Consider the following 25,927-nt stretch of genomic DNA (forward strand, 5'->3'; position numbering starts at 1 on the left):
CCCGTCCCCAAAACCACCCCCTGCCGCCCCGCCCGAGCGCCAGGGGGCGCCGCTGAGCTGCTCCGGGTTGGGGCGGGGCCACGCCGCAGCGGTCCTTCCCCGAGCCGAGCCCTGGCCACCCTCCTTTCCGTGCTCCCAACTCTGAGACACCGCGGGCAGAGTCGCCTCCGCACTATTTATTAGACAGCGGGGACAGGCGGGGGTTGCGCCGCGCTTCCTTCAGGCTCCATCCATCGCAAGCCGCCTACAGGTCTCCAGAGGTCTCTGGCTTTTCCTTCTCAAGATGCTTCTTCTGGGGACCCTGGTTGGGGGGTTGGGGGAGACACAGGAGCGCTAGCTACGGAGGTCTGGCCGGCAATCCTGCCCCTGGCCAGCTGCGGCTCTGCTTTTCTTTTCCTGCACGGATCAGTGCCCGGGGCTGGGCTCCTACAAGCGCCGCGGCGGGGACGGGAGCAGGGGCGATTCAGTGCCCGGGGCTGGGCCCCTACAAGCGCCGCGGCGGGGACGGGAGCAGGCGCGAATCAATGCGCGGGGCTGGACCCCTACAAGCCCCGCGGCAGGGACGGGAGCAGGGGCGAATCAGTGCCTGGGGCTGGGCCCCTACAAGCCCCGGGGACGGGAGCAGGGGCGCCCCCGCCACACTCATCCGATCTAGCTGCCCCAGGGAACAAGGGGTGGGCGGGCTTACCATGAAGACCCTCTTCTCTTGGGCCGTCTGGAAGCGGCCATGGCCAAACTTGGAAGTTGTGTCGATGAACTTGAGTTCGATATTCTCCAGGGCCCGGCGGCTGTGATGCACCAGGAGGGACTGGGGGTCCGTGGAAGAGGAGAGCCAGATGTAAGGTCCTCACCCACCGCCTCCCGCCACCCCCAGTCCACACCGGGAAGGTCTCACTCACCCAGCTCCTGCCAGAACACCTTCCTTTTTGCTCCCCCATCCCCCACCCTGCTCCAAGCAAGGCCCCCCAACCCTCCCACGGCCCGGCTCCCCACCCACCACAGAGGCGCTGACCTTCCTCAGCGTGATGACCCGCTTCTTGGTGCCCGGGATGCAACCCTTCAGCATGACAAAGTCGTTGTTGACTTCCCCATAGTGCGGGAAGCCACCCTGCGGGAAGGTGGGTCAGGATGCAGACCTCACAAGGGGCAGCTGCAAGCCTGGCCCCAGGGCAACACCCTGGATCACTAATCAGGGCAGCATCTGAGCCACATTCTGAGTCCTTCCTTATCTCATTTCACAATCTACATTTTAGTGAGGGAGAAACTGAGACTCAGGGATGTGGAGTCCCTTGTTCTCGGCCCTGTAGCTGCACCATACTGCAGCTGGGATTTGAACCCAGGTGGCCTGAGTGCAAGGCCACGGTTGCAGCTTCTGTGCCCCACACCCCGTGACAGCAGCTGGAGTGTAAGCCATCTGCAGAGGAGGTTCAGGATGCGGGAACAGCACGGTTTGCCAGTGGCCACTCTCTGGGGCCTGAGCTCTTGGGGCAGGGCAGTACCCCACATGCCTGCTCACACATGCACGCCACGCCCACTCACCAGTGGTGTAATGGACTTGTCAGTCACGTCGTAGCTCGTGGACGCATTGTTCTTGACCACCTTCCCATCCTCCTTGTGCAGCCCCCGGCCAATACGGTAGATCTGCCAGGACAACAGGGCACATGGTGGGCTGCAGGTGGCCTCCAGGGCCAGTGGCATGTCTGTACCCACCAGCACGTGTGCCTGGACCCAGGCACCGGCAGGGGTGTTTCAGAGCCTTTGGGGGGCCAGCAGTGTCTGGGTCACGCACCCCACCCACTGGGGTCTGGTCATGAGTGTCCCTCTACCACTGGGACCATGGACGCACCTTCTTGTTGAGCTCTGTGCGGTGGTGGTAGCCCTTCTGCCCGGCCCGAGCAATGGAGCAGCCCACGCGGGCAGGGTGCCAGGCACCAATGCAGGCCACCTTGCGTAGCCCCTTGTGGGTCTTCCGTGGCAGCTTTTTGGTATGCCAGCGGCTCGTGACCCCTGCAGGGGGTGGAGGGGGGGCTAGTGGCTGAGAGGCCAGTCTGGCCCCACCCCCTCCAGGGAGCCTTCCCAAAGCCACCACCCCCACCCAGCCCTACCTTTGACACCCCGGCCCTTGGTGACGGCAATGACATCAATGACCTCGCTCTGGCTGAACACGCTGTGCACCGGCACCTGCTTCTCTAGCCGGGCCTGGGCCCAGGCCACCTTCTCAGCCACTGTGCCGCCGTTCAGCTGGATCTCCATTATGTGGGCCTTCTTCTGCCGGAAAGGCAGCAGCTTCATCTGCAGGACATGGCACAGCCAGTCGGCTCCCAGAGGCTCCCAGCCCCCATTTGCAGACATGGCATGACTGGCTGGTGACCCCCGGCAGGCTTTCATGCGTGCATTTGTCCAACAGATGTTCCAGTGCTTGGGTCTGTCTACTCACTATGTTCTGTGCTAGGCACTGGGGGGATAGAGCATGGAATGAGGCAGGCAGGGTCCTGGCCCTCAGGGAGACACTATCTAATTGGGAGACAGAAATCAAGTAAATTCTTGGACAGGGCAGAGTATTCTAATGGAATATTGGGGGCAGAGGGGACAGTTATTGCACATAGGGCAGTCAGGGAGGACCCCTCTGATGTGACATCAATAACAAGAAGGAGCCACTAAGTGAAGATCTGAAACTTCGGGGAGCAGAGGGAACTGCATGTGCAAAGGCCCTGTGGCAGGGAGTTGGTGGGATGGAAAGGAGACCAGTGTCGCTAGACCATGATGAGCAAGGAGGAATGTGATGCAGGATGAATTCAGAGGTGAGCGGGAGCCTGCCCGTGCAGGTCTTGTGGGGAGAAGCTGGGGCTTTATTGTAAGTGCAGGGTGTGACACTGTGCTTTGTATGTTTAGATATCTTTGGCTGCTGCTGTGTGAGGCACAGGCTGTGGGGACACACAGGTGGAAGCAGGGATACGGGCCATGGCATAGTGCTCAACAAGTACTTATGGAGCACCTACTGCATACAAGGCACAGACTGAGCAGGCAGCCGTGGCCCCTGCCCCCATGGAGCTCCAGTCTGTCAAGGGAAATGGAAACGACCAATGACAGGCATAACCAGGAACAGCAAGGGAGGAGCGGGGTGCTGCTCCAGGCGTAGGGGCGAGAAAGCCTTCCCTGAAGACAAGATGCCAAGGCATCTTCCAGAATAAGCCAGAAGGTGTTAGTAACCTTTCAGCCCACATCAAGCCAGACCCCATGTACGAAGGTTGGCTCACATACACACTTGTGCAGGCCCCAAAGGGAGGGGGCTGGCCCTCTACACTGACGTTTGGCAGGAGATCCAGGCCTTTCAGGGCATGGGAGGGCCCTGGTTGAGCACTAGGCATGGCGGGTGCCCCACAGCCCTCAGAGCACACTGACCCCCAGCATGCCATCCCTGGGACAGCTGCCGGCCAATGCGCGGCCGGTCACCCAACTCTTTGGGCCTGTGCCCCAGGCTCGTGGTATTTTTAGGCTGACATTTGCCAGGGCTCCTGGAAGCCCGGGTGGAGGAGAATGGGGGAGGGTGGGTCCAGGGCATGGACTGGCGGCCTGGGTGTGGACAAGGTGGTGGGGCTGACCTGAGTGTGGACAATGACACGGATGACCTTGCAGTACTTCTTCATGGCGGTGAAGTCTTTCTGCAGCTGCTTCTTGCCATCGGCGTCCCGCCACCTCTTGCAGGCCTTGGTAAAGGCTTTCTTCTTGCTCTTGTGCCTGAGCCACATGCAGGAGACACTTAGAGGGGCCAGCCAGGGCAACTCCCCAGGCCCGTCTGGGCCCCACATGCCCACAGCCCACCACGCAGGGCTCTTAGAACAGTGCCTGTCCCCTCCTTCCCTCCTTCCCTTCCCGGGGAGGCCACTGCTGGGCCCTCTCCTGGGGTCCCCGGGCTGCTTCCAGCCACCTGCTGGGAGCACAGACTGTCCCTCCCTCTCCAGGTCTCGGGTTCCTCCTCTGCAGAGTGGACACCCTCCTGCCTCCTGAGGCCTGCAAGTGAGCGTCTGATGTGCAGAAGCTGGAGGAAGGGACAGGCAGCCCCCCCACCCCCGCCACCTGCCCACGTTGCTAGAGCTGCAGACCCCACTTGTAAGGCCAACAGCCAGTACCTCATGGCGCCATATGCCACTTTGTGCTGAACCCTCACCCAAACTCTGGAAGGTGGATGCATGGTCCCCATTCCACAGATGAAGAAACCAAAGTTCACAAAAGGCAAAGCCCCTGGATGAGGGGCAAATTGGTAACAGAAGAGAGAGCCCAACCAAGGCCTGCTGCATTTGGTGAGTGCTCGCTGTGTGCCCCTGTGATCCTCACAGCAGCCTGCTGACACAGGGACCGCTCCCCCCGATGCTGTCTCCAGCCTATGGTGTCTGTGATGGGGGGGCACAATCTAAGAGGCTCTACGAGGTCAGCCAGCTTGCCTGCGGTCATCCAGCCTGCTCTGGCTCAGGGGCCCAAACCTGTCACCTCCCACAGAGCGCCAGAACAGGAGTGCCTCCAACTCCATAAGGATGGGGGTGTGTGTGAGGTTCCTTGGGCAGGTGGGCCTTCCCTTTCAGGACTTAGAGCCAGGGAAGATCTAAGGCCCCCAAATGCCTTTCTTTCTGATGAGAAGAGCTTGTAAGCTGGCTCTTTCCCCTTTTCGCTCTGGCTGCTAGGAAGCTCTGGGCTAATTCTGTCATTCCATCCAATTAGTCCCTTAATTTAACCCTTAATTAGAACCCTCGCTTCCTCTCTTTCTCTATCCCGATCTCTACTCTGGTGCCCTGGCACTCGTCTCTCACTGAAGCGAAGGCAACCCCCCCTGCACACACGTTCCTGCCTGCCGTGCGCTGCAGATACTGCGCCCGCCTGCCCCCCGCCACTGTCCCAGCCCAGGGCTGGGGATGGAAGCACGGCCAGCCCACTCGTGCGCCCCCCCGGGGGGCGGCCCCCACCAGTCCTTGTAGAAGCGGCGACGGCACTCATCACTAAGGTGCTCTGCAAAGATCGTCTTGAAGCTCCGCAGGCCGCGAGGGGTGGCCACATAGCCCACCACGCCCACCACCACCAGAGGCGGTGTCTCCACGATCGTCACAGCCTCCACTTCCTCCCGCTTGGAAATTTCTGGAAAAGACCCCGAGAAGGAGCATGGAGGAGGGCCATGTGGGGAAGAGCCAACTCCCGCCCCTCCTGCCCGAGGGAGGGTGGAGCACCGCGGCCTCAGGGAGGGCCCCCACTGACCTCAGCCCCCAGCCTGCCCACTCGCTGCCCCTTCCCTCTCTGCTCCGCCCTGGGCATGGAGCAGGTGCTGGTCAGGGCCCTTCAAGTGCTCTGCACTCTGGCTCGGAGATCTCAGACAAGGCCTGACCTGCTCCCTGCCTCCGTTTCCCCACCAGGTCATCTGGAAATGGGCTAGGAGAGCCAACAGCCAGCATGGCATCCCCCAAAGGGTAGGATTGGGATTCCTTAAGTGGAGCACACATGAACATTCTTAATTTTAATAGTTATGAATATGTGTGGATGAGCTCTAGAAAAATACCTATTATTTGTCCCGAACCAATGATTTTGTAGATGTTATTTCTGAGACTAATACAAAGTAAAAGTATTTGTTTAAAATAAATATTAGGAATGGGATGTCTGGGTGGCGCAAGCGGTTGAGCGTCCGACTCTTGGTTTCGGCTCAGGTCATGATCTCAGGGTCGTGAGATCCAGCCCCACAAGGGCGACGGTAGGCTCCATGCTCAGGGGGGAGTCTGCTTGAGATTCTCTCCGCCTCTCTCTCCCCCTCCCCACCGCTCGTGCGTGTTCTCTCTCTCTAAAATAAATAAATTTTTAAAAAATAAATAAAAATAAAACACATATGAGGAGAGATGAAGAAGAGATGGGCAGTTGCCCAGAATTTGGAGGGGTGGTGGCTGAAGCTCTAGAAGGGCAACAGGAAGGACCCCTGTGGGGATAGAACGTCCCACAGTAGCACACTTAAAGGGGGCAGAACCCCATAGAACTAAATGCGCATGCACATGCACCCCAACCAGGGAAACCTGAACAGGATGGGTAGGTCGTATCCCTGTCGATACCTGGTTGTGACCCTATTGCTATAGTTTTATAAGCTATTTCCATTGGGAAACTGGGCAAAGGGTGCATGGGATCCCTCTGTCTTACTCCTTACAGCCACATGTGAACCTACCTTGATCTCAAAATGAAAAGTATATGGGGGCATCTGTCTTTGAATCGTAGCTCCTGCCCTTACTAATCGGGCAACTGGCCAGTTTCCTAACGGCTTAATTTCCTCATCTGTAAACTGGGGGCCAGGACAGAACACACCTCAAGGTGTGGCCAGTGGTCAGGGCTCCCTGACAGTGTCCTGACTGTGGCTCCCACGGGCAGGGCGTTGCCCTTTCTGGGGCTGCTTCCCCTCCTGGACCCCAGTTCTGGCTCCTAGCCTCCAGAAGTCTTTCCAGATCCCCCCGGCAGGCAGGGAGGCTCCACACCCTCCCCATGTGTCCGCCTGCAGCCACTCACTGAGCCCGGGCCTGTGCACCTCTCGGAGAGTGTGCGTCATGCCCGCCTTGTAGCCCAGGAAAGCCGTGAGGTGCACGGGCCGGCTGGGGTCGTCCCGAGGCCAAGTCTTCACCTTGCCCCGGTGCCGGCTGCTCCTCTTGTGGGGCAGGAAGCCCAGGTGTCCATGCCGAGGGGCAGAGAACTTCCGGTGGGACTGGGGGTAGGAGGGGAGGGAGGTCAGAGCTGGGGTGTCCCTGGTGGGGGCGGTTGGATGGGCCCGGAGCCCAGCCCCAGAGAAGTGAGTTAGAGAGCCCAGACTGGGCACCGGTGGTCTTCGGTACCCCCCTCCCTCAGTCCACGGGAAAGAAGGGAGGTTGGCTCAGGAGCAGTGTCTTACGGACAGAGCTGGCACCAGGCCCTCCTCACCCACAGGTTTCCAGCTTCAGTGGGCTGCGCCTGCTGGGCCCAGGAGGGACAGGCCCACACTGTGGCTCAGGGCTAAAGGGACAGGGGGCCACTGCCATCTGTCCATCTTCCTGCCCATTCTAGGCCGGGCAACCTGAGCTCTGGCCCCCTGTTGTCCCTTCAGTCACCTACTCCCCCATAGGCCCAAGGACCATCCCTGCTGGGAGAGACTCCAGAAGCCCACCTGCCCCTCCCAGGAAGCCAGCTGGCTCCTGCCCCCCAGCCCACTGACCATGGCAGCCGGTCCCTGCAGGTCAGGAAGGGAAGGGGCCTCCCAACAGGCGCAGGAGGTCGAGTGGCAGGGCCAGAACGCACAGCAGCCAGCTCCCAGATTTAGCCCCTGGCAGGGGAGCTTGTTCACGTCCCGTGGCGGGCATGGGCTCCTGAGCCAGGAGCAGGCCTAGCCTGGGGCGGGGCAAAAGGGGGCATCAGATGGGCACCCTGGGGTAGGGATACCTGGAGCCAGGCCTGTCACTCCTGTCCTCAAGGGCCCTGGGACTGGCTCACACCCACTTTGTTTTCTGCCTTGTATTACCCTCCCAGGACAGGAACACCTTAGTCTGCTAAGGAGTCAAGGAACCCCAGCTGGGGAGGGGGCTTCTTCCAGGCTTGCTGTGACGAGGGTCTGGCCCAGTGGGCAGGCAGTGAGGTGGAGGGAATTCCTGTCCTGTCTTGAGGGTGGTGAGCCCAGCCTGGACAAACTGCAGGGTGCCGGGGGGGGGGGTGGGTAACTGCTGTGATCCAAGAACAAGAAGTCTATATGGTTATAAAGTTCTGAACCCGGAGAATCAGTTGCACAGGCCTAAAATACCTCTGAGGGCCTATGGGCCTTGCCTTGCTGATGCTAAGATTCTATGCAACTCAAATGTCACAATTCTCTGTTGTTGCTGCTGTTACTTGCAAAGCTACTTTTATTATTTGGGGCTGGACCCCACAGGAATAAAATCCCTGGGAAGGGGCAAAACTCAGCCCCCCGAGTGTCCCAGGGGGAGAGAGGCTACCTGAGGGAAGGAAGCACGGGAGGGATGCCAGCAGACTCAGGGCAAAGGGGATGCGGCCGCCAGTGCTGGGGCCCGAGCGCATTGCAGGACACATGGCCTGTGGTGGGACTGACTCCAGGCGCACAGGCCAAGAACCAGAGGGCCCGGCACAGAGCCACAAGCTACTTGGGTTCCTCCCTCTCATCTGCCTCATCTCACTTCTGCTACATGATCTCCAAGTCCCTCTGCTGCCTGGTAGCAGTGGAGAGCTGCCAGCCCGGGGCTTTCCCTTAACCGAGGTCTCTGCTTTCTCTTACTCTGGTGAGCCATAGTGGCGGTGGCCACAGCTCCAGCCTGAATCTGTTGGGTTCCCTTGTTCAGTCCAATGTTGCAGGGCAATGTTAAGATTCTTTTGGTCAGGGGGCACCTGGGTGGCTCAGTCGGTGAAGCGTCTGCCTTCAGCTCAGGTCATGATCCCAGGGTCCTGGGATCGAGTCCTGCATCAGGCTTCCAGCTCAGCGGGGAGCCTGTTTCTCTCTCTCCCCTTCCCCCTGCTCCTGTACTCTCTCTCTCTCTCATACATAAATAAATAATCTTTTTTAAAAAATTCTTTTGGTTGCACAGCGTGTGTTTCTGAGAGTTCATGATTTCAAGATTTGACATTTCTATGATCAACAATTCTGTGCATCCATAGAGTTGATGGCTCCGCTGCCCTGGCCCCAGCCTCTAGGCATGAAGTGACCAGCACCCTCCCTGGTACTGGTCAGGGGCCGTGCCAGGTATGGAGATCACTGAGGGTAGTCAGCAGGGCCCTGGTCAGTGGAGCTGCCCCAGGGGGCACACTAGTGCCCAGGGCCAGGGCAGAACCATCAGAGCCAGACCAGAGCACTGTGCATCCAGGGGCCCCCAGGTCAAGCCCTGCCTCTTGCTCTGCCCCACACAGGACCCCTAAGCTCAGTGGCATTAGCCTGTCCATGAGAGGCCCTGGAAGACACAGCGGAGCCCAGAAAGGGCTGGCTGTAGGGAATGGGCAATTCGGGAAGGTTTCCCGAAAGAGCAGGGCGTTGGGTAGTGTGTGTTATTTGTTGATGCTGTTATTTGTTTGTTCTAGCGGCCAGAGTTCTCCAGAAGAGCTCAGCTGTGTTCATCTTGCTCCCTGCTGCACTTGCCACGTGCCTGTGCACCAAGAAAGCTGAATGGTTTACTTATTCCTGTGTCTGTCTTGTCTTAGAATGTAAGCAGGAAGGAAAAAAGAAAAGAAAAAGGAATGCCAGCAGGAGCCTCTGCTTCGTTCCCCAGAGTATCCCACCCGCCGAGAGCAGCGCCCAGCACAAAGGACGCGGGACCGAAGGGGAGCGTGCGCAATGCTGCCGCGGCCCATCATTGGGCGGGCCGAGGGAACTACAAGTCCCATGGTGCCTCGCGAGCACCGCCCCCCCATCCCGCGCAGGCGCAGCCCCGGAGGGCGTCCTCTGCGGCGGGCGAACTAGGCCGTGGGACCGTGGCAGAGGCCGGGGTTGTGCGTCCGGGAGTGGATACCCCTTGCGCGCGGCCGCCATGCCGGACAGCTGGGACAAGGACGTGTACCCCGAGCCCCCGCGCCGCACGCCGGCGCCCTCGCCGCAGACCTCGCTGCCCAACCCCATAACCTATTTGACGAAGGCCTTCGACCTCCTCGTGGACCGGCCCGTGACCCTAGCGAGAGGTACGGACCCTATCCGGGCCTCGCCGCTCCCCAGGGCCCCTCGCCGCCCTTCGGCGATCCCCGCACCCCTTCGCCCAACCCCGGGCTTCGCCCCCGTGACCATCCCCCGCCGTCCGCACCTGCGGGCGGCGTCGCCTCCTTGGATCCCCCCGCCCCCCACCTTCACTGCACTCTAGGAACGCCCCTCACTCCTACACCAAGATCACTCACTGCTTTCCGGCCCCCGCCGCCTGGTGAACCCTCCACACACCCCTGGTCTCCGGCCTCGCCCAAATATTAGCGGATCGCAGTCTAGCCTGGGGCTTGCTAAACCCCATTCTCCCTGCACGTTTTGCATCCCACGTTGTGCACAGAAGGCAGTCAGCAAACGGGTGTTGCCAGCCTTCTGCACACCTGCTGCAAAATGACCGGGGTGGTCAAGTGCTGGCCGAGGTTCCCTCAACCTAGATGTGCTGTGACTTGTACTCCGTGTGTGCTTATGCTTAAGAACTGTCCAGATCCCATCTCTGGTCCAAACCAGGCAGATGTTTAAAACCGCTCTTTGTGGCCCAGTTTGTTATTCAGCTAGCCCAGTGGAGGCAGCAGCAGGAGCACGCTCTGCCCTCAGTCACTATTGCCTGGCAGTTCATCCATGCATTTAACTCATTCATTCGTTCAAACAACCCAGCCACCCACGTGCTGCGATGCCCCGGTGGCTCCTTTCTTAGGATAAAGTCAGCAGATCAGAACCCCAAATCTGGAAAAGGCACAGCAGTGAACCCACTGTTTCTTAGAAAGTGTTTTATGTGTCTGGAAAGATGAGATTTCACTGGTTCCAACTTATCAATTTCTGGGTGGGGATGCTGAGGCCAGGTCAGTGGCAGCAAAACTGGCTTGGGGCCTCTGCCTACATGGGAAGACCCTGTGTTGTGGGGGAGGTTGGCCAGCAGGTAGGACCTATAGAAGGGTGTGGGCTTGCAGAGCATGGGTTCAGAATCCTGAATTCTCTCTGGGCCTACGTACTCTACTGGGAGCTACCCCTGGTGTAATACTCATGGTGCCTGGCTCCCAGGAAGCCCTCCGTAAACCATAAACGGTGGACCTCACCATTAGTAACCCAGGACAACCAGCCACACCTGTTCTTTGAGAGTTTAATTAGCAGTGTTTGTAAAAGCAGTCTGCCCCTTCCGTGGCTTGTGAGAAAGAAGAGAGCTAAGAGCAATTTCTGTGGCCTGTCCAAACCAACGGGGCCTTTTGAGTCTGGGGTTTTTTCTTTACAGAGTTTATAGAACGGCAGCACGCGAAGAACAGGTATTACTACTATCACCGGGAGTTCCGCCGTGTGCCAGACGTCACCGAGTGCCGGGAAAAGGATATCTTGTGCATGTTCGAAGCAGAAATGCAATGGAAAAGAGACTAGTATGTCCTGCCTGTGTGTGTCCCTTAGGAAACACTGAGCCTCACTCAGTGAGCACCTCTGTTGGGCTCTTATCCCCCAGGGATACCATGGGATGATGGTCAGCCACCAAGAAGGCCTCCTGGGGTTTGCCCAGATCTTGAGGGTGGAGGGGCCAGACAACAGGGCCCTAAGGTCTTGTTTTCATTCTGCTATCTCTGGGTACAGGGAAAGGATTCCTCGTAAACTGCCTTTTTTTTTTTTTTTTTTCTTCAGTAAAGTTGATCAAGAAATCGTCAACATTATCCAGGAAAGGCTGAAGGCCTGTCAGCAGAGGGAAGGTGAGAGCTATAGGCAGAACTGTGCCAAGGAGCTGGAGCAGTTCACCCAGGTGGCCAAGGCCTACCAGGACCGCTGTAAGCAAGCCCCCACCCTGGCCTGATCCTTCAACGCTAACTTCACTGCCCAAATTGTGCCAGTTGGTTGGGGGAGAGAGTGGTTAAGAGAATCACTGTATCCCAGATCCCTTTTCTGCTCAGTATCTTAGCTTTTTCCTCCCCACTTTTAAAGAAGACTCTGGTCTGTATCCTGGTAGATTTGGCCCATGACTTCCCTCCCCCTATCTCTTTCCCAGATCACGACCTGGGGGCTCATTATTCTGCCAGGAAGTGCCTGGCAAAACAGAAGCAGCGGATGTTGGCAGAGAGGAAGGCAGCTAAAGAGGCCGCCACTGCCTAAAGCAGCTCCTTGAGCACCTTCACAAGATGACTATTAAAATAAAGAGTAATTAAGAAACCTGTTTTTGGTGTCACCTTTAGTCCCCAACCTGGACCTGTTGACCTCACTGGTCCCATCTCCCTTTAAATCCAGCTACAACTAAGCTCGTAAGAGAAATACACAAAAGGCACTACTAACAAGCTTTAGTTCACTTTATTTTTCTTGTATAAAACTAGGTGGTGGCCACAGCTGGAGCCTGGGTCCTCTGCACAGAAACTCTGGTGTGGGTCTTCACAAGATGGTCAGTGAATTCCTAGAAAAAGAGACAAGGCTTTAGCTGTAGCCACACCTCAGCACCCTGTGCACCTGTCCAGGCTAAGGGGGTGGCTGGGCAGCCAGTACCTGATATGGAGACTTGGTGAACACCGTCTCCTTCCAGAGGTCAGGGGTGAGATAGCTGTAGGTCTTGGAGATGGCATCAAAAGTAGCCTTAGCTGGAAGAGAGAAAAGAGAAGGTTGGCAGATACACAGGACACAACACCCCAGATACAAACAGAAGATGTTGCGCTCCTAGGGACAGAGAGGCCACTTGGGGCCAGTCTGCCGTGCCTTAGGAAGGCCTTCCTCTCTCTCAAAATACGCCAAGCATACACTGAGTATGATTAAGCTGAGCTATGAGGGCCACCTACCAAAGTTCCCCAGGGTGGCAGTGCAGCCTCTGGCCGAGGTGTAACAGTCATCAATACCGGCCATCATCAGTAGCTTCTTGGGCACAGGGGCTGAAACAATGCCAGTGCCTCTGGGGGCGGGGATGAGACGCACCAGCACAGAGCCACAGCGGCCAGTCACCTGCAAAACGTGGAGGAGTCAGGAGATGGCCTAGGGGGAATCGGCACCACCGCAGGCCCCATCACCCCCCCACCCCCCAAGCCTACCTTGCATGGGACAGTGTGGGGCTTGCCGATCTTGTTCCCCCAGTAGCCTCGCCTCACGGGGACGATGGAAAGCTTGGCCAGGATGATGGCCCCACGGATAGCAGTGGCAACCTCCTTGGAGCACTTGACACCCAGGCCGACGTGTCCATTGTAATCTCCGATGGCAACAAACGCCTGTGAGGAACCTGACATGGTTAGGAGTCCGCTGGCCGGCACGGCACCAGCAGCCACCAACAGCCACCAACTGGGCCTGTGGCGCCCCTCGAGGAAAGAGTGGCCACCGTGAGGCCACTCTGAGGTCCCGAGGAGATCCTTTCTCTCTCTCCCCATTACGAAAGCCACGCGTGTAGTGACAAGCGTGACCATGCAGAGCTGAGAGAGTCTCACCCAGCCCCTTGGCAGGTGCAGCCCAGGAACACACAAGGTGACTAGGATACCTTGAACCTGGTCCGCTGGCCAGCACGGGTCTGCTTTTGCACAGGCATGATCTTCAGAACCTCGTCCTTGAGGGATGCTCCCAGGAAGAAATCAATGATCTCAGATTCCTATGGGATGAGAGATTGCAACGAAACCGTTCACTAGAAAGCTCAGGAACCATCTGTAACCATTCTCCCTAGATAACCTCCACCCGGATCCTAGAACTAGTTTTTCAACTGTCCACATTTTGTCTCCAAGTCGAATACCCTAAGTCAGAGATAGGGCACCTAGGCACTCACACCCTCCTCAGACGTGGAGCCTTGGCCGGGGTGGACAGATCCCATCCCTGGACCCAAGGCCAAATGAGCCTCCCGGGGACTCCACCTGCCAACGCCCTGTCCGGAGGTGGGGCGGGGGGAGGACCCCCTCGTTACCTTGATAGGCAGAGAGAAGAGATAGATCTCCTCTAGGGACTTGATCTTCATGTCCTTGACCAGGCGGCCCAGCTTGGTGACGGGGATCCACTGGAGGGGGAAAAGGCGCCGATAACTACGGTCGCCCGATCGGCGCCGCCCACGGGCCCGTCTCACGCGCAAGGGCCCGAACCTACCTCCTTGTCCTCGGCCTTGCCTCCGCGAGCTCCACGGCCTCGACCCCGGCCCCGACCACGGCCGCGACCGCGGCCCCGGATGCCGCTGCCGAAGCCTCCGCGGAAGCCGCCGCGGCCTCCCATTCCAGGGCCCCCGGGCCCTCCGGGCCCTCCCGCAGCACCGGCGTCATCCGCCATTTGCTGAAAAGAACATCGAGAATGGACCAGTCAGCGAGGCCCTGGCACCTGCGGCCGCCCGGGGCCAGGGCTCCCGCCCAGAAGCGCCAACGCGCCGGACCGAGCCCCGCCAGATGGCCGCGTACCCCTGGCTCCCGGGCCCGCGCACGCACCAACCACCACGTAAACTCACGTGTTTTCTCGGAGAAGAAGGCCGAGGCCGCGCGGAGGGAGTATTTATACCACGGCCAAGTGCCGCGAGATCTCGGCTGCCCCGCCCCAGGCGCGAGTTCGCCACGGGCCTATAAGAACCGTGGAAGCGCACTCCTGGGTTTCCCCGCGCTCCGCGTGCGACTGCGCGTGTGCGGCTCTGAGTGTGGGCGCCGCGGCGGCCCAGCTACCCGGTACTGCGGGTAGGCCCGCGCCCCGCCGCGTCCCTGGATGGTAGCTGGGAGGTCGGCGTTGGTTGAAAATCACCCGCGGCTTTGGCCGTGGCCGCGGGTGAGATTCGGCGCCTACAGCCACCGGGGGCCTCAGCTCACCGCCCACTCGTCCGTGTGGGCAGGTGAAACCCAGGCCCCGACACGCGCCCCGCCGGCCCCGGCCCGCGTGTGTTCTGGCCTCTGGCCTCTGATCCCTGACCCCGTGTTCTGCCCGCAGGACGCCGACGCCCCGACCGTGAGGCCCACGCCGCCAGGACCGCGGGGAGAGGGGAGCTCTGCTCCCAACGCCCAGTGAAGTTGTCCATGTGAGTCCTGCATGTCTGGGTGTTCCTGGCCCCCCACCCATCCGCCTGGAGGTGCATCTGTGGGCGCGGGGAGCAAGGTGTGCAGTGGAGGGGAGACCCTATGGGACACCTTGCCGGCCTGCCGGATTCCGCGTCGGATGCCACAGAGGGGTACAACTTGGGTCCCAGGGGCTGGCAGGTGACTCCTCCGTGGCATCCCGTGAGTGGCAGGGCCAGATTTGAAACCCTGGTGTATTTCACACACCAAATAGCTTCCACAGTAGCAGATAAAGTACCTTTGAGCTGGGTCACCAACCCACTAGCGAGTGTGACAATGAAGGGAAACATCCCTAAGGTGGAGTTGGAAGGCTAGAAGGGGGAGCTCTGCTGCTCAACATCAATTACAGACCCCAACAGGGAAGGATGTAGGGATTGATTACTCCTGCAACTCAGCCTGTGAGAAACTGTCATCACTCTGAACTCTTGCTTTTCTCCAGGGGACTTCAATCCCTCCCAACTTTCTTTCTCCATGAAATAAAGTTCCTTTCCTTTGTTTGTTGGGGTCTTGCTTGTAGTCTTTTTGCATGTCCTGAATTGCAGTTCTGGTTATTTCCAAATAAACACACTTTTGCCAGTGAAATAATGGACTCTTATTTTTAAAGTTAACCCAAGAATGAGAGTGTAAGATTCCCAGCTCAAGGGCTTGCATGGGCCCCATATTGCTCTCAGGAGGGGGATAGGGTCTGGGATAGGATTTGGTGACCTTGGTATTCGGTGCTATTGAACGTGCAGTTCTATATTATCTGCCTCATGTGTGGGAACATTGCTGGTTTCCCAGGTGGAGACTGATTTCCCCATGTCTCCTCAGAGGCTTGCCCACATCGTCAGAGCCTACCTGTTCTGGAAAGCTTTCCCACATACTAGGCCCCCCACTATGGTGGTACCACAGGTTGCATGGGAATTTGGTCCTCACTTCCCTCCGATCTGTACTCTGGAGCTAGCGCCATGAGTCTTAGATCCTAGGAGACCTGATGGTGGGTCGATGTCAAAAGTCCCTGGGCTTTGGAGATCTGGCCTGGGCAGCACTATTTTGAGGAGGGAAAAAGGAATGATTCCTACATTCCTGCCAAAGCCTCAGCTTTGGGGAAAGAGTCCTCAGAAGTTTAGTTCCCAGCCTAGTGCTGCTTGGGGATCAGCTATCACCCACTCCCAAGACGGGGCCTTCAGGGACCCGCCCCAGGTCCAGACTACCTATCCCTCAACTCTGAGCAAGGGCCAGATGGTACAGGATCCCAGTGGGCCCTGAGCCAGGGCTGTGATTGGCCTGAGCTGGACAATGCCACTGTGAGGTCGGTCCACTCCTACTGTGAAATGGAGGCTCCTGAGCCCTGGGGGTCAGTGGAGCTGCTGTCCAGACACAAATCATGGTGAGCCTGGGACCCTTTTGCCTCTGGCCCTTAAATGTGTTCCTAAATCGAGACCTGTCCAGAGCTGGAACCCATTCCTCACTCTGAGAAAGGGTGAACAGTGGGTTACAGGCTCCCCAAGACAAGGAAACCAACCTTTGCAAGGGTTCTGGCCACGTCTAACTCCAGACCAAGGCCAGCTTCTCCAGCTGGGGACTGGTAGTCTTGGAAGGCCTTGACCCTCACAGCTGCCCCCTCAAAGTGGGTCCTGACCCAACCCTCCACTTGGGGGGCCCACCTCCCCATCCTGGGGTTTCCCTGGGGTATGTAGCTGGAACCTGGTTCAGCCAGGCACTGATTTTGGCCTGGCCCTTGCAGAGTGGCGGATATGATCTCAACCTCTTCGCCAGCCCTCCCGACTGCAACTTCCTGTGCTCCGTGTGCCACGGGGTTCTCAAGAGGCCAGTGAGGTTGCCATGCAGCCATATCTTCTGCAAGAAATGCATCCTCCGGTGGCTAGCCAGGTGCTAGTGGGCACCCAAGAGGCTGGGAGGACAAGGGCAGGGCTGTGTCCATCCCTGTGGCGCAGAACAGAGGAAGGTGGGCCAAGCATTAGGTCACAGTGGGCATAAGAGCTTCCAAATCTAGGACACTAAAGTACATGTGTCCCTGCACCCTGGGGTACTTACAGCCCATGGCCCCAACCTCAGAGCTGAGTTCCCCAGGAAGTACTCAGGCCTCTTCCAGCTTGAGAGAAGGGACCACCTGGGAAGGCGTGTTGCTGTCTCTTGGTCCCTTTCCACTCCCAACACTGCCCACCCCCCTCCTCCTGCCTCCTAGACAGAAGACCTGTCCATGCTGCAGGAAAGAGGTGAAATGGAAAAAGATGGTCCATGTAAATAAACTCCGGAGGACCATCGGCCGCCTGGAAGTCAAGGTAGCTTGAAGCACCCACTCCCAGCGCCCTTCTCGCTCCTGCCAGGGGAGGGACAGAGCCAGGAGAGGGTAAGGAGAATCCTATCCTCAGAAAGAACTGAGGGTTTCTGCTCCAGCAACACTGACTGCAGCCTCAGGGTCATCAGTCCTGCCTGAGTTTGAGTCCCATCTCTACCACTTACTTGCTGTGTGACTTTGGGCAAGTTACCTAACCTTTTTGAGCCCCTGGGGCCTCAGCTGTAAAATGGGGATTATACAAGATTTTTAGAGGATGAAGTGTCTGCTGTGCTGGCCACCACCCCAGTCCCTTAATTTTATAGATGAGGAAACTGAGGTTTAAAAAAAAACAGACAAACTTGGCTTGTGTACAACTGCAAGATCAACCCAGCCATGTACCTCCCCCCACCCCCCATCCCTCAAGCCTTTGGCCCTGTGCACCTGGTCTCAGAGGTCTAGATTCTTCCCTCTCCATATCACTGATGCCATTAGGGCTTGGCAGGCTCCCGGATTAGGAACATCCCGAATGGGGGATTCTGGGTAAAGTAGGCTGCTCCAGTGCTGGCCACGTCTGACCTGGTTTGGCTCACATGGTGCTCTCCCCCCACCCTCAGTGCAAGAACGCGGAAGCTGGCTGCTTGGTGACGTGCCCCCTGGCCCATCGAAGGGGGCACCAGGACTCATGCCCTTTCGAGCTGATGGCCTGCCCCAATGAGGGCTGCACGGCACGGGTGCCACGTGGGGCCCTGGCTGAGCACTGGCAGCACTGCCAACGTGGGGCCCAGCAGCGCTGCCCACTGGGCTGTGGGGCCGCCCTGGGCCCGGTGGAGCGTGCACGCCACAACTGCTACCGTGAGCTGCGCGACGCCTGGACCCAGCGTCAGGAGCGCAGCCGGACCCTGGTGCTGGGCCTGCTGCGGCGCATGCGCAAAGTGCACCGCACCACCAATCTCATCCGCAGGCAGCTGGCCCAGCTCGGAGACTTCCTGGAGGAGGACGACGCGCTGCTCGTGGGCGCCCCGCAAGGGGAGTCCGAGGCCACCCCAGAAGGCAGCATTGGGGCCGAGGTGTGGGGGGCCCAGGGTCACGGTACCTTGTAAACAGAGGGGTAAATAAACGCAGAGCCCAGGCCTGGCCCGCCCTGCCACTTCTGTGCTTGCCGGCCTCACAGCTTTATCCCATTTGCCACCCCCACCCCCGCCCCGCCCCAGGCACTACTGCCTTCACCATGCAGGGACACTGGCCTTTCTCCCTGGGCCGCTCCTGCCTGCAAGGCTCTTCTCCCTGCTCTCCGTTTGCCTGGTTTCTTTTCCCTCAGATACCTCTTCCTCGCAGAGGTTATCCCTGAAACCCTCCCAGTCTCCTTCCTGTTACTTCTACCTGTCTGTTAACCAACTTCCCAGCCAGTCACACAAACAGCTCAAAACCCTGAACTCCTAGGAAAAGCCCACGCCTCACAATGACTCAGGGAACTGCCATTATCTCTGACCTCCTGCCCCTATCGTCTCAGTACTCCCTGTAGCCACAAGCACTGTCCCCCCAAACAGCCACAGGGATCCCCGCTTTACTCACTCAGGCGACACCTTACCTCCCCCACCACCCCATTTAAAAGCCCGTTACCCTGATCTGTTCTTTCTACAGCACTAATCGCTGAACGCTCCCGATTATTCCTTGCCCGTCCTCCGCCAGCCCTCTCTCCTCTAGCACCTCCTGCTCTTGTGCCTCCCAAATGTCTACAACAGTGCTTTGCACATAGAATGTGATCAATAAATATTTGAGAGTCTCTGAAGTTACCCGATTTATTCATTTACCTGCGATATATATCACACCAGACCATGAGCACCTGACTGCGCTTGTACCCAAATCCCAGAAGGCCGAGGGGCAAGGGTCTCGGGATGACTTTAGTAAACATTTCCTACGACTCCTTTTTTAAAATTTCCACTAAAAGGCAAACAGCGGGCAAACCCCGTGTCCTGCAGTCCTCCGCCCCAGAAGCCCCAGCCGCCTCCAGGCGGCTCTACACCGGTTCCTCCAGGCCAGAAACGCCTCCACCAGTTTCCGCTTCCTGCCACAGCAGGCATTGCCCACAGCAAAGATGGCGCCGAGCGCGCAACTGATGGCGTCACAGTAGTCGTGGGCGGTGACGCCATCTGCGGCGCGCCGGCAGTGAGAAGTGGCGCCTCTGTTTCCCTCACGCGGCGGCGACATGGCGGAGCCCGTGGCGGGAGTGGGCCGCTTCAAGGCCAAGTGAGCTGGGGCGCTACGGCTGTGGGTGCCACCCAGGGAGGGAGCGGGGTTCGCAGCCCCAGTGGCAAATGTGCCCGCCCTGAACCGGGCGCCCATTCGGGTCTGGGCAGAGCCTGAGGGCGGTGTACGAACTGGCCCGCGGGAGTCGTGTTGGTTGCGTTATTACAAAGTGAGAGAGCCAGCGTCGGTTATTAAATTAGGAGCTGGTTTGGGGGTTGTGGGTGAAAAATTCTAGAGGAGGAAGGAGCGGGCTGAGCGCAGGTGGAGGCTGGTCCTGAACCACAGCGGGAGGCCCCCACCCTCAGGTACTGGGAGAAGAACCACTTCTGGGCAGGCAGCCGGGGGCTTTCACCTCCTGTCCGTCTTCGACATGGAGCAGGAAGAGAGGTCAGGAGATGGGCGGTCTGCTGTGGCTCCGGAGACCCTGAATCCTGGGCTGATTCAGTTCCCCAAGGACTCTGGTGAACATCTAAGTGCTTAGGGCCCAGGACGGGATGGACTCCTCCCTGCCGGTGAGCACGGTCTCATGGGATAAGCATACTAAGCAGCTCATTTTCATCAGTGGGAGTGATGAGCAATACCAAAGGGAAGGCCTGGGGTCAAGAGCGTCTCTGTGGCATAGTCACCAGGGCGCCACGGTTGGGGGCTCCATTTCATGTTGGTAGCCAAGCCTCCCCTAGTGGAGTTAGGCACCAGTGAAATCCGGGAAGAGAGACCCAAGCCACATATGGGGAATAGCCTGTGTGACACAAAAGGATAGCAGAGGCTCCTCCAAGTCAGGGTCTTAGAAACACATAAGGAGAGGAGAGGGTTTTAAGACAGGGTAAAACACTTAGGTTTGGAAAGGTCTTTCTGGCAGCAGGGTTTGAGATGGTAGAGAGGGGGCCTGGTGAAGAGGCTGGAGTGGCTGTCCAGATGAGCGTGTGGTGGCCTGGACCACTGCGGAGGCAGCCGAGAGGGGAGGGATGAGGACAGCATGAGGCTGCAGAAATGAGGGCTACTTGGGGAGTGGGAGGAAAGAGCTAGGGTTGAGGAGGGGGCAGGCTGCAGCTGAGAAGGAAGCTGTTGAGGGGGTGTTGCTCTGGGCTGGTACCCTGGGCTGGCCTCCCGCCGCCAGCAGAGGGCCCCTGAGGTCTGGCCTACTCCACTCTGGGGGAATCTGGGAAGACAGGGGTGTCACACTGCTGGTACTGCCTCAGAACCTGGTGTGCATCACTGCCCAGTTCTGGGTCTCGCATCCTCTGTGACACCCACTTCACAGTGCTGCAGAGAGAGGACAGTGAGAAGAGCCATCTCCAATCTCCTGCATCCCCGCCTCTGCCTGGGAACTCCTCAAGGCAGGGGCCTTTTGGATTGAGCTCTGGGAGAGCACCCAGCACAGAGCTGGGCACTGGGGACCAAGGGGTGGGTGACTCACTCTCTCCCCCTGTTCTCTCTCTAGCTATGCTGTGGAGCGCAAGATCGAGCCTTTCTACAAGGGCGGGAAGGTGCAGGTACCAGCCCAGGGAGGGGCAGAGTGGTGGGGCAGGCAGGGGCTGCACAGAGTTATCTTGGCTGAGACCCTTCTGTCACCAGCTGGACCAGACTGGGCAGCATCTCTTCTGCATTTGTGGTACCAAAGTCAACATCTTGGATGTGGCCTCAGGGGCCGTGCTGCGGAGCCTGGAGCAGGTGAGGGTGGGGAGAGCCAGGGCAAGGGGCTAGTGTGGAGGGCAGTCCGTTCTCATGGTGCTCTGTGTGCTAACTCTCACCTCTAGGAGGACCAGGAGGACATCACTGCCTTTGATCTCAGCCCTGACAACGAGGTATACGGGGCAGGGATAGGAGGCGGGCTTCGGTACCTCTCAGCCAAACTTTGAGCCATTGAGGACATGTGGCCGTGCCTCTCCCCTCCCAGCTGAACTGCATCGTTCTCTAGGTGCTGGTAACAGCCAGCAGGGCACTGCTTCTGGCTCACTGGGCCTGGCGAGAGGGCAATATCACCCGCCTGTGGAAGGCGATACACACAGCCCCTGTGGCCACCATGGCATTTGACCCCACTTCCACACTGCTAGCCACAGGTAGGGCCCTGGCTGGGTGGATGGGCCCCCGGAGGGCACACAGTCAGAGGTCTTCAGGCACACCAGCCCCTTCACCTTGAACACGTTCCCACAGGCGGCTGTGACGGGGCAGTTCGTGTCTGGGACATTGTGCGGCACTATGGGACACACCACTTTCGGGGCTCGCCAGGGGTTGTACAGTGAGTGGAGGGCAGCAGAGGGTGGACAGGGCCTTATGCCCAGGGGCGCACAACTCACCTGCCACCCCCCCCACCACCCGCAGCTTGGTGGCCTTCCACCCGGACCCCGCACGCCTGCTGCTCTTCTCCTCAGCTGCAGACGCCACCATCCGCGCGTGGTCGCTTCAGGACCAGTCGTGCCTGGCCGTGATGACTGCCCACTACAGTGCCGTCACCTCACTGACCTTTAGCACTGATGGCCACACCATGCTTAGGTCAGCGGCCAGCCACCCAGGCCATGGCAGGAAGGGGAGGGCTGCAGCTGAAGCTGAGGACTGAGGTGGCTGTCCCCCCCGCCCCCCAGCTCAGGCCGTGACAAGATCTGTGTCATCTGGGACGTGCGGAGCCACCAGGCTACGAGGACGGTGCCAGTGTTTGAGGTGGGAATGCCAGGGGGCCGGGCCAATCGAGGGGGCAGGGGGAGGGTGGGCTGCTGCCTCTGACCCGCTTACCCTCAGAGTGTGGAGGCGGCCGTGCTGCTGCCAGAGGAGCCAGCACCTGGGCTGGGTGTGAAGTCCAAGGGCCTGCACTTCCTGACAGCCGGAGACCAAGGTATGTGTGTCCAGGCCAGGGTGGGCAGCAGAGGCTGGGGGAGGTCCGTGCACTGGAGTGCCAGCAGCCCGCGTCCCCTCACAGGCCTGCTGCGCGTGTGGGAGGCAGCCTCTGGGCAGTGCGTGTGTATACAACGGCGGCTGCCAGGCCCCGGGCAGGAGCTGACCCACTGCGCTCTGGCCCACCGTGCCGGCCTGCTCCTCGCTGTCACTGCCGACCATAACCTGCTGCTCTACGAGGCCCACTCCCTGCGGCTGCAGAAACAGGTGAGCGCTGCCCCTGCTCAGCCCGGAGGTGGGGCTGCCAGCCCTCCACTCATGCAGGCTCTGGCTTGTGTCCCTCTGGCCCCCGCCCCCACAGTTTGCCGGCTACAGCGAGGAGGTGTTGGACGTCCGGTTTCTTGGGCCCGAGGACTCCCACATTGTCGTGGCCTCCAACAGCCCCAGCCTGAAAGTGTTTGAGCTGCAGACAATGGCCTGCCAGATTCTCCACAGCCACACAGGTCAGGGAGCTGAGCTGATGCCCCCAGCACTCTATCCTGGACTAGAATGCCCTCCTTTACTGTAACTGATGGCCATTTTCTCTCTACTTTCTCCCAGACATTGTCCTGGCCCTGGACGTGTTCCGGAAGGGGTGGCTCTTTGCCAGCTGTGCCAAGGTGAGTCATCTGGAGCTGTGTGGAGGTATGGGTCCCAGTGGAGGAAGCCCAGCCCCGCCTCTGTCCTCACCCGTTTGATTCCCAGGATCAGAGCATCTGTATCTGGAGGATGAACAAGGCTGGCAAGGTGGCCTGTGTGGCTCAGGGCTCTGGGCACACACACAGCGTGGGAACCATCTGCTGCTCTAGGTAGGGGGTCAGGGCTGGGGTCCGTGGTGTTACAGAGGCCCAGACCCTGCTAATGGGGTTCCAGCTCAGGGAGATGTGGAGGGGGAGGTTTCGGCCTTGGTCTTCGAGGCTCCAGGCTAGGGATGTGTAACAGAATGCAAGGGCTACCCAGCTGCTCTCTTGGCAGGGGCTCCTCAGAACTGTTCTTGGGGCTGGGGGAATTAAAGGGGAGAGGCTCGGGGTGCCTGGGTGGCTCAGTCAGTTAAATGTCTGCCTTTGGCTCAGGTGTGATCCCAGGGTCCTGGGATCAAGCCCTGTGTCAGGCTCCTTGCTCAGCGGGAAGTCTGCTTCTCCCTCTCCCTCTGCCCCTCCCTGCTGCTCTGCTCGTGCTTTTTCTTCCTGTATCTCAAATAAAAAAAAAAAAAGGCTGGGGGGAGAGGCTTCAGGGCAGAAAGAATAACATTGAACAAAACTCAGGCAGAAAAGACATTCCCTGGGGCACCTGGGTGGCTCAGTCGTTGAGCGTCTGCCTTCGGCTCAGGTCATGATCTCAGGGTCCTGGGATCGAGCCCTGCATCAGGCTCCCTGATGGTCGGGAAGCCTGCTTCTCCCTCTCCCACGCCCTCTGCTTGTGTTCCTTCTCTCGCTGTGTCTCTCTCTGTCAAATAAATAAATAAATCTTAAAAAAAAAGAAGACATTCCCTGCTAGGGGGGTTGAGGTCTTGTTACCAAGTCACCAGGTATGGTGGACCAAGGGCGGGTGGTGGGGGCTCAAGTAGACAAGTGTACCCTGCCCCTCCTTGGTCGGGACCATGGTCCTGCAAGCCCAGGCTGTGATGCCCTGGCAGACAGGGCTGGCCGGGGCTCAGCAGGGGTCTCCCCTCCCCCACATCTGGCCTCAGGCTGAAGGAGACGTTCCTGGTGACGGGCAGCCAGGACTGCACTGTGAAGGTGTGGCCCGTCCCTGAAGCCCTGCTCTCCAAGGGTGCAGCCCCAGACAGCAGTCCTGTCCTTCTCCAGGCTCAGGCCACACAGCGCTGCCATGACAAGGTGATGGGACACGGTGGCAGGGGCAGGGCCAGGGCCCTTGCTGGGATGGGGTTCTGAGTTGCCCCCTGCTCCCATCACCAGGACATCAACAGTGTGGCCGTCGCCCCCAACGACAAGCTGCTGGCCACAGGCTCACAGGACCGCACAGCCAAGCTCTGGGCTTTGCCGCAGTGCCAGCTGCTGGGTGTCTTCTCGGGCCACCGGCGCGGCCTCTGGTGCGTCCAGTTCTCACCCACGGACCAGGTGCTGGCCACAGCCTCGGCTGACGGTACGGTCAAGCTCTGGGCGCTGCAGGACTTTAGCTGCCTCAAGGTGAGCGCCCGCCTCAGGCCCCTCATCCCCAGGCCCTGCCCGCCGCCCTGGGGTGGTCTCACGTTCTCCCCTCCCCATCCTGCAGACGTTCGAGGGGCATGATGCTTCCGTGCTGAAGGTGGCCTTTGTGAGCCGTGGTACCCAGCTGCTGTCCAGGTGAGTGGGCTGGGGATAGGGGTTGGGATGAGCTGCAGGATGGGCCCTAGCACTGAACTCCTCCCGATCCCAAACCCAGTGGCTCTGATGGTCTCGTGAAGCTCTGGACCATCAAAAACAACGAGTGTGTAAAGACTCTGGACGCCCACGAGGACAAGGTCTGGGGACTGCACTGTAGCCGGCTGGACGATCGCGCCCTCACCGGTGCTGGTGACTCCTGCGTCATCCTCTGGAAGGTATGGAGGTTTGGGGGGTCATGGGGACTGTGCAGGGCTGCATCAGGGTGCCCATCTGACCTCGCTCTGACCCTAGGATGTGACCGAGGTGGAGCAGGCAGAAGAGCAGGCCAAGCGGGAGGAGGAGGTGGTCAAGTAAGTCTGGGGGTCCCTGCCCAGTCCCCTTGAGTGCCACGCATATGTCTACCATCCCATACGTCACACCTTTGGAGTGGGGACATACAGCTGTCACCTCTGCTTTATGGCGTGGGAAACTGAGGCTAGGAGTGCAACACAGCTCACCACCAGTGGATGCTTAGGGCCAGGCTGTGGACTCCTGGGCCAGCCCCCTGATGGCTCTGCCTTCAGTCCCAGCCAGGTCCCCCAGTGACCCTGTCCTCCCTCCTTCCCCCACCAGGCAGCAAGAACTGGACAACCTGCTCCATGAGAAACGGTACCTGCGGGCACTGGGCTTGGCCATCTCCCTGGACCGGCCCCACACTGTGCTGACTGTCATCCAAGGTCAGTGCTGCCTTGGGGCGTGGAGGGGGGGCGGGGGTCTTGGGTCCATCTTGTGCCCTTCCCTGGGGCTCAGTCTCCCCACCCCCCTACCCCCCCCAGCCATCCGGAGGGACCCTGAGGCCTGCGAGAAGCTGGGAGCAACGGTGCTGCGGCTGCGGCGAGATCAGAAAGGTCAGGGGCAGGTGGGCAGGCGGGGCAATGGCCAGGCAGGGCAGCCAGTGGGCAGGTCTGACTGTCCTTGTCCCCCCAGAGGCCTTGCTGCGCTTCTGCGTCACATGGAACACCAACTCGAGGCACTGTCACGACGCACAGGCTGTGCTGGGGGTGCTCCTGCGGCACGAGGCCCCGGAAGAGCTCCTGGCCTACCCTGGCGTGCAGACTTCCCTCGAGGCCCTACTGCCCTACACTGGTATATGGGCCGGCCCTGGGCGGGGCGGGAGCTGCTGGCCAGCCCCCACGAAGCCCCTGACATCCCTGTGTCCTCCCCCAGAGCGACATTTTCAGCGGCTCAGCCGGACACTGCAGGCAGCCACCTTCCTGGACTTCTTGTGGCACAACATGAAGCTGCCCGCCCTCCCTGCGGCCCCCTCTGTGGCTCCCTCAGCTCTCTGAAACATGCCGAAGGCTGTCCTTTTCTATCCAGACTCCCCATGTGTGGACTGTCTCTCACTCCAGGTCCCCAGCCCTAACCTGCCCCACGGGTGCCCCGGCCTGGCCAAGACCCAGAAGGCCCTGCTTCTCAGCACAGACACTGGGTTGTGCCTCAGTCAGAAGAGCTTTACTCTGGAAATGGGAGAGTATGGTTTCCTGGCCCTGCCAGCCACGGGGTCCCACCCTCA

At 59.4% G+C, this 25,927-nt stretch overlaps 5 protein-coding genes and 3 non-coding genes across 9 annotated transcripts; 4 read left to right on the forward strand and 4 right to left on the reverse strand.

Annotated features, from left to right (window-relative positions):
• Positions 1–156: 156 nt before the first annotated feature.
• Positions 157–7,351, reverse strand: RPL3L (ribosomal protein L3 like). Its single transcript, XM_035021951.1, has 10 exons — positions 7,202–7,351; positions 6,526–6,718; positions 4,959–5,127; positions 3,603–3,738; positions 2,106–2,292; positions 1,847–2,007; positions 1,540–1,641; positions 1,013–1,108; positions 689–808; positions 157–301 (listed from the first exon to the last, which is right to left on the reverse strand). Exons 1-10 carry the CDS (start codon positions 7,202–7,204, stop codon positions 245–247), a joined length of 1,224 nt encoding a protein of 407 aa, XP_034877842.1. The 5' UTR covers positions 7,205–7,351; the 3' UTR covers positions 157–244.
• Positions 7,352–9,395: 2,044 nt separating this feature from the next.
• NDUFB10 (NADH:ubiquinone oxidoreductase subunit B10) lies at positions 9,396–11,828 on the forward strand. The gene is made up of 4 exons (XM_035021953.1): positions 9,396–9,654; positions 10,914–11,052; positions 11,306–11,445; positions 11,664–11,828. The coding sequence occupies exons 1-4, from the start codon at positions 9,507–9,509 to the stop codon at positions 11,765–11,767; spliced, it is 531 nt and encodes a 176-aa protein (XP_034877844.1). The 5' UTR covers positions 9,396–9,506; the 3' UTR covers positions 11,768–11,828.
• Positions 11,829–11,940: 112 nt separating this feature from the next.
• On the reverse strand, positions 11,941–14,133 carry RPS2 (ribosomal protein S2). The gene is made up of 8 exons (XM_035021952.1): positions 14,058–14,133; positions 13,709–13,888; positions 13,533–13,622; positions 13,119–13,226; positions 12,682–12,855; positions 12,436–12,595; positions 12,149–12,240; positions 11,941–12,059 (listed from the first exon to the last, which is right to left on the reverse strand). Exons 2-8 carry the CDS (start codon positions 13,883–13,885, stop codon positions 11,979–11,981), a joined length of 882 nt encoding a protein of 293 aa, XP_034877843.1. The 5' UTR covers positions 13,886–13,888; positions 14,058–14,133; the 3' UTR covers positions 11,941–11,978.
• LOC118022029 lies at positions 12,304–12,428 on the reverse strand. The gene has a single exon (XR_004682362.1). It is a non-coding gene; the product is annotated as a small nucleolar RNA SNORA64/SNORA10 family (small nucleolar RNA).
• LOC118022028 lies at positions 12,930–13,063 on the reverse strand. The gene has a single exon (XR_004682361.1). It is a non-coding gene; the product is annotated as a small nucleolar RNA SNORA64/SNORA10 family (small nucleolar RNA).
• RNF151 (ring finger protein 151) lies at positions 14,064–18,708 on the forward strand. Its single transcript, XM_035021955.1, has 4 exons — positions 14,064–14,268; positions 14,525–14,612; positions 16,838–16,934; positions 17,545–18,708. The coding sequence occupies exons 3-4, from the start codon at positions 16,884–16,886 to the stop codon at positions 18,028–18,030; spliced, it is 537 nt and encodes a 178-aa protein (XP_034877846.1). The 5' UTR covers positions 14,064–14,268; positions 14,525–14,612; positions 16,838–16,883; the 3' UTR covers positions 18,031–18,708.
• On the forward strand, positions 14,326–14,452 carry LOC118022035. The gene has a single exon (XR_004682368.1). It is a non-coding gene; the product is annotated as a small nucleolar RNA ACA64 (small nucleolar RNA).
• A 363-nt stretch (positions 18,709–19,071) lies between the features above and the next one.
• TBL3 (transducin beta like 3) lies at positions 19,072–25,878 on the forward strand. Of its 2 annotated transcripts, XM_035021957.1 has the most exons (22): positions 19,072–19,177; positions 20,619–20,670; positions 20,753–20,848; positions 20,935–20,982; positions 21,096–21,237; positions 21,332–21,416; positions 21,500–21,670; positions 21,760–21,835; positions 21,914–22,007; positions 22,092–22,273; positions 22,368–22,509; positions 22,607–22,665; positions 22,751–22,854; positions 23,736–23,883; positions 23,965–24,195; positions 24,281–24,351; positions 24,431–24,587; positions 24,664–24,722; positions 24,985–25,088; positions 25,188–25,259; positions 25,339–25,497; positions 25,579–25,734. In XM_035021957.1, the coding sequence occupies exons 1-22, from the start codon at positions 19,137–19,139 to the stop codon at positions 25,698–25,700; spliced, it is 2,415 nt and encodes an 804-aa protein (XP_034877848.1). In that variant the 5' UTR covers positions 19,072–19,136; the 3' UTR covers positions 25,701–25,734. The 2 variants fall into 2 exon arrangements, with proteins under 2 accessions (XP_034877848.1, XP_034877847.1); XM_035021956.1 differs by having other exon boundaries at positions 21,914–22,273; positions 25,579–25,878.
• The last annotated feature ends 49 nt before the right edge of the window (positions 25,879–25,927 follow it).

This window comes from Mirounga leonina, unplaced genomic scaffold (assembly GCF_011800145.1).
Source record: "Mirounga leonina isolate KUSES-001 unplaced genomic scaffold, KU_Mleo_1.0 Mir_175, whole genome shotgun sequence".
Classification (NCBI taxonomy): Eukaryota; Metazoa; Chordata; class Mammalia; order Carnivora; family Phocidae; genus Mirounga; species Mirounga leonina.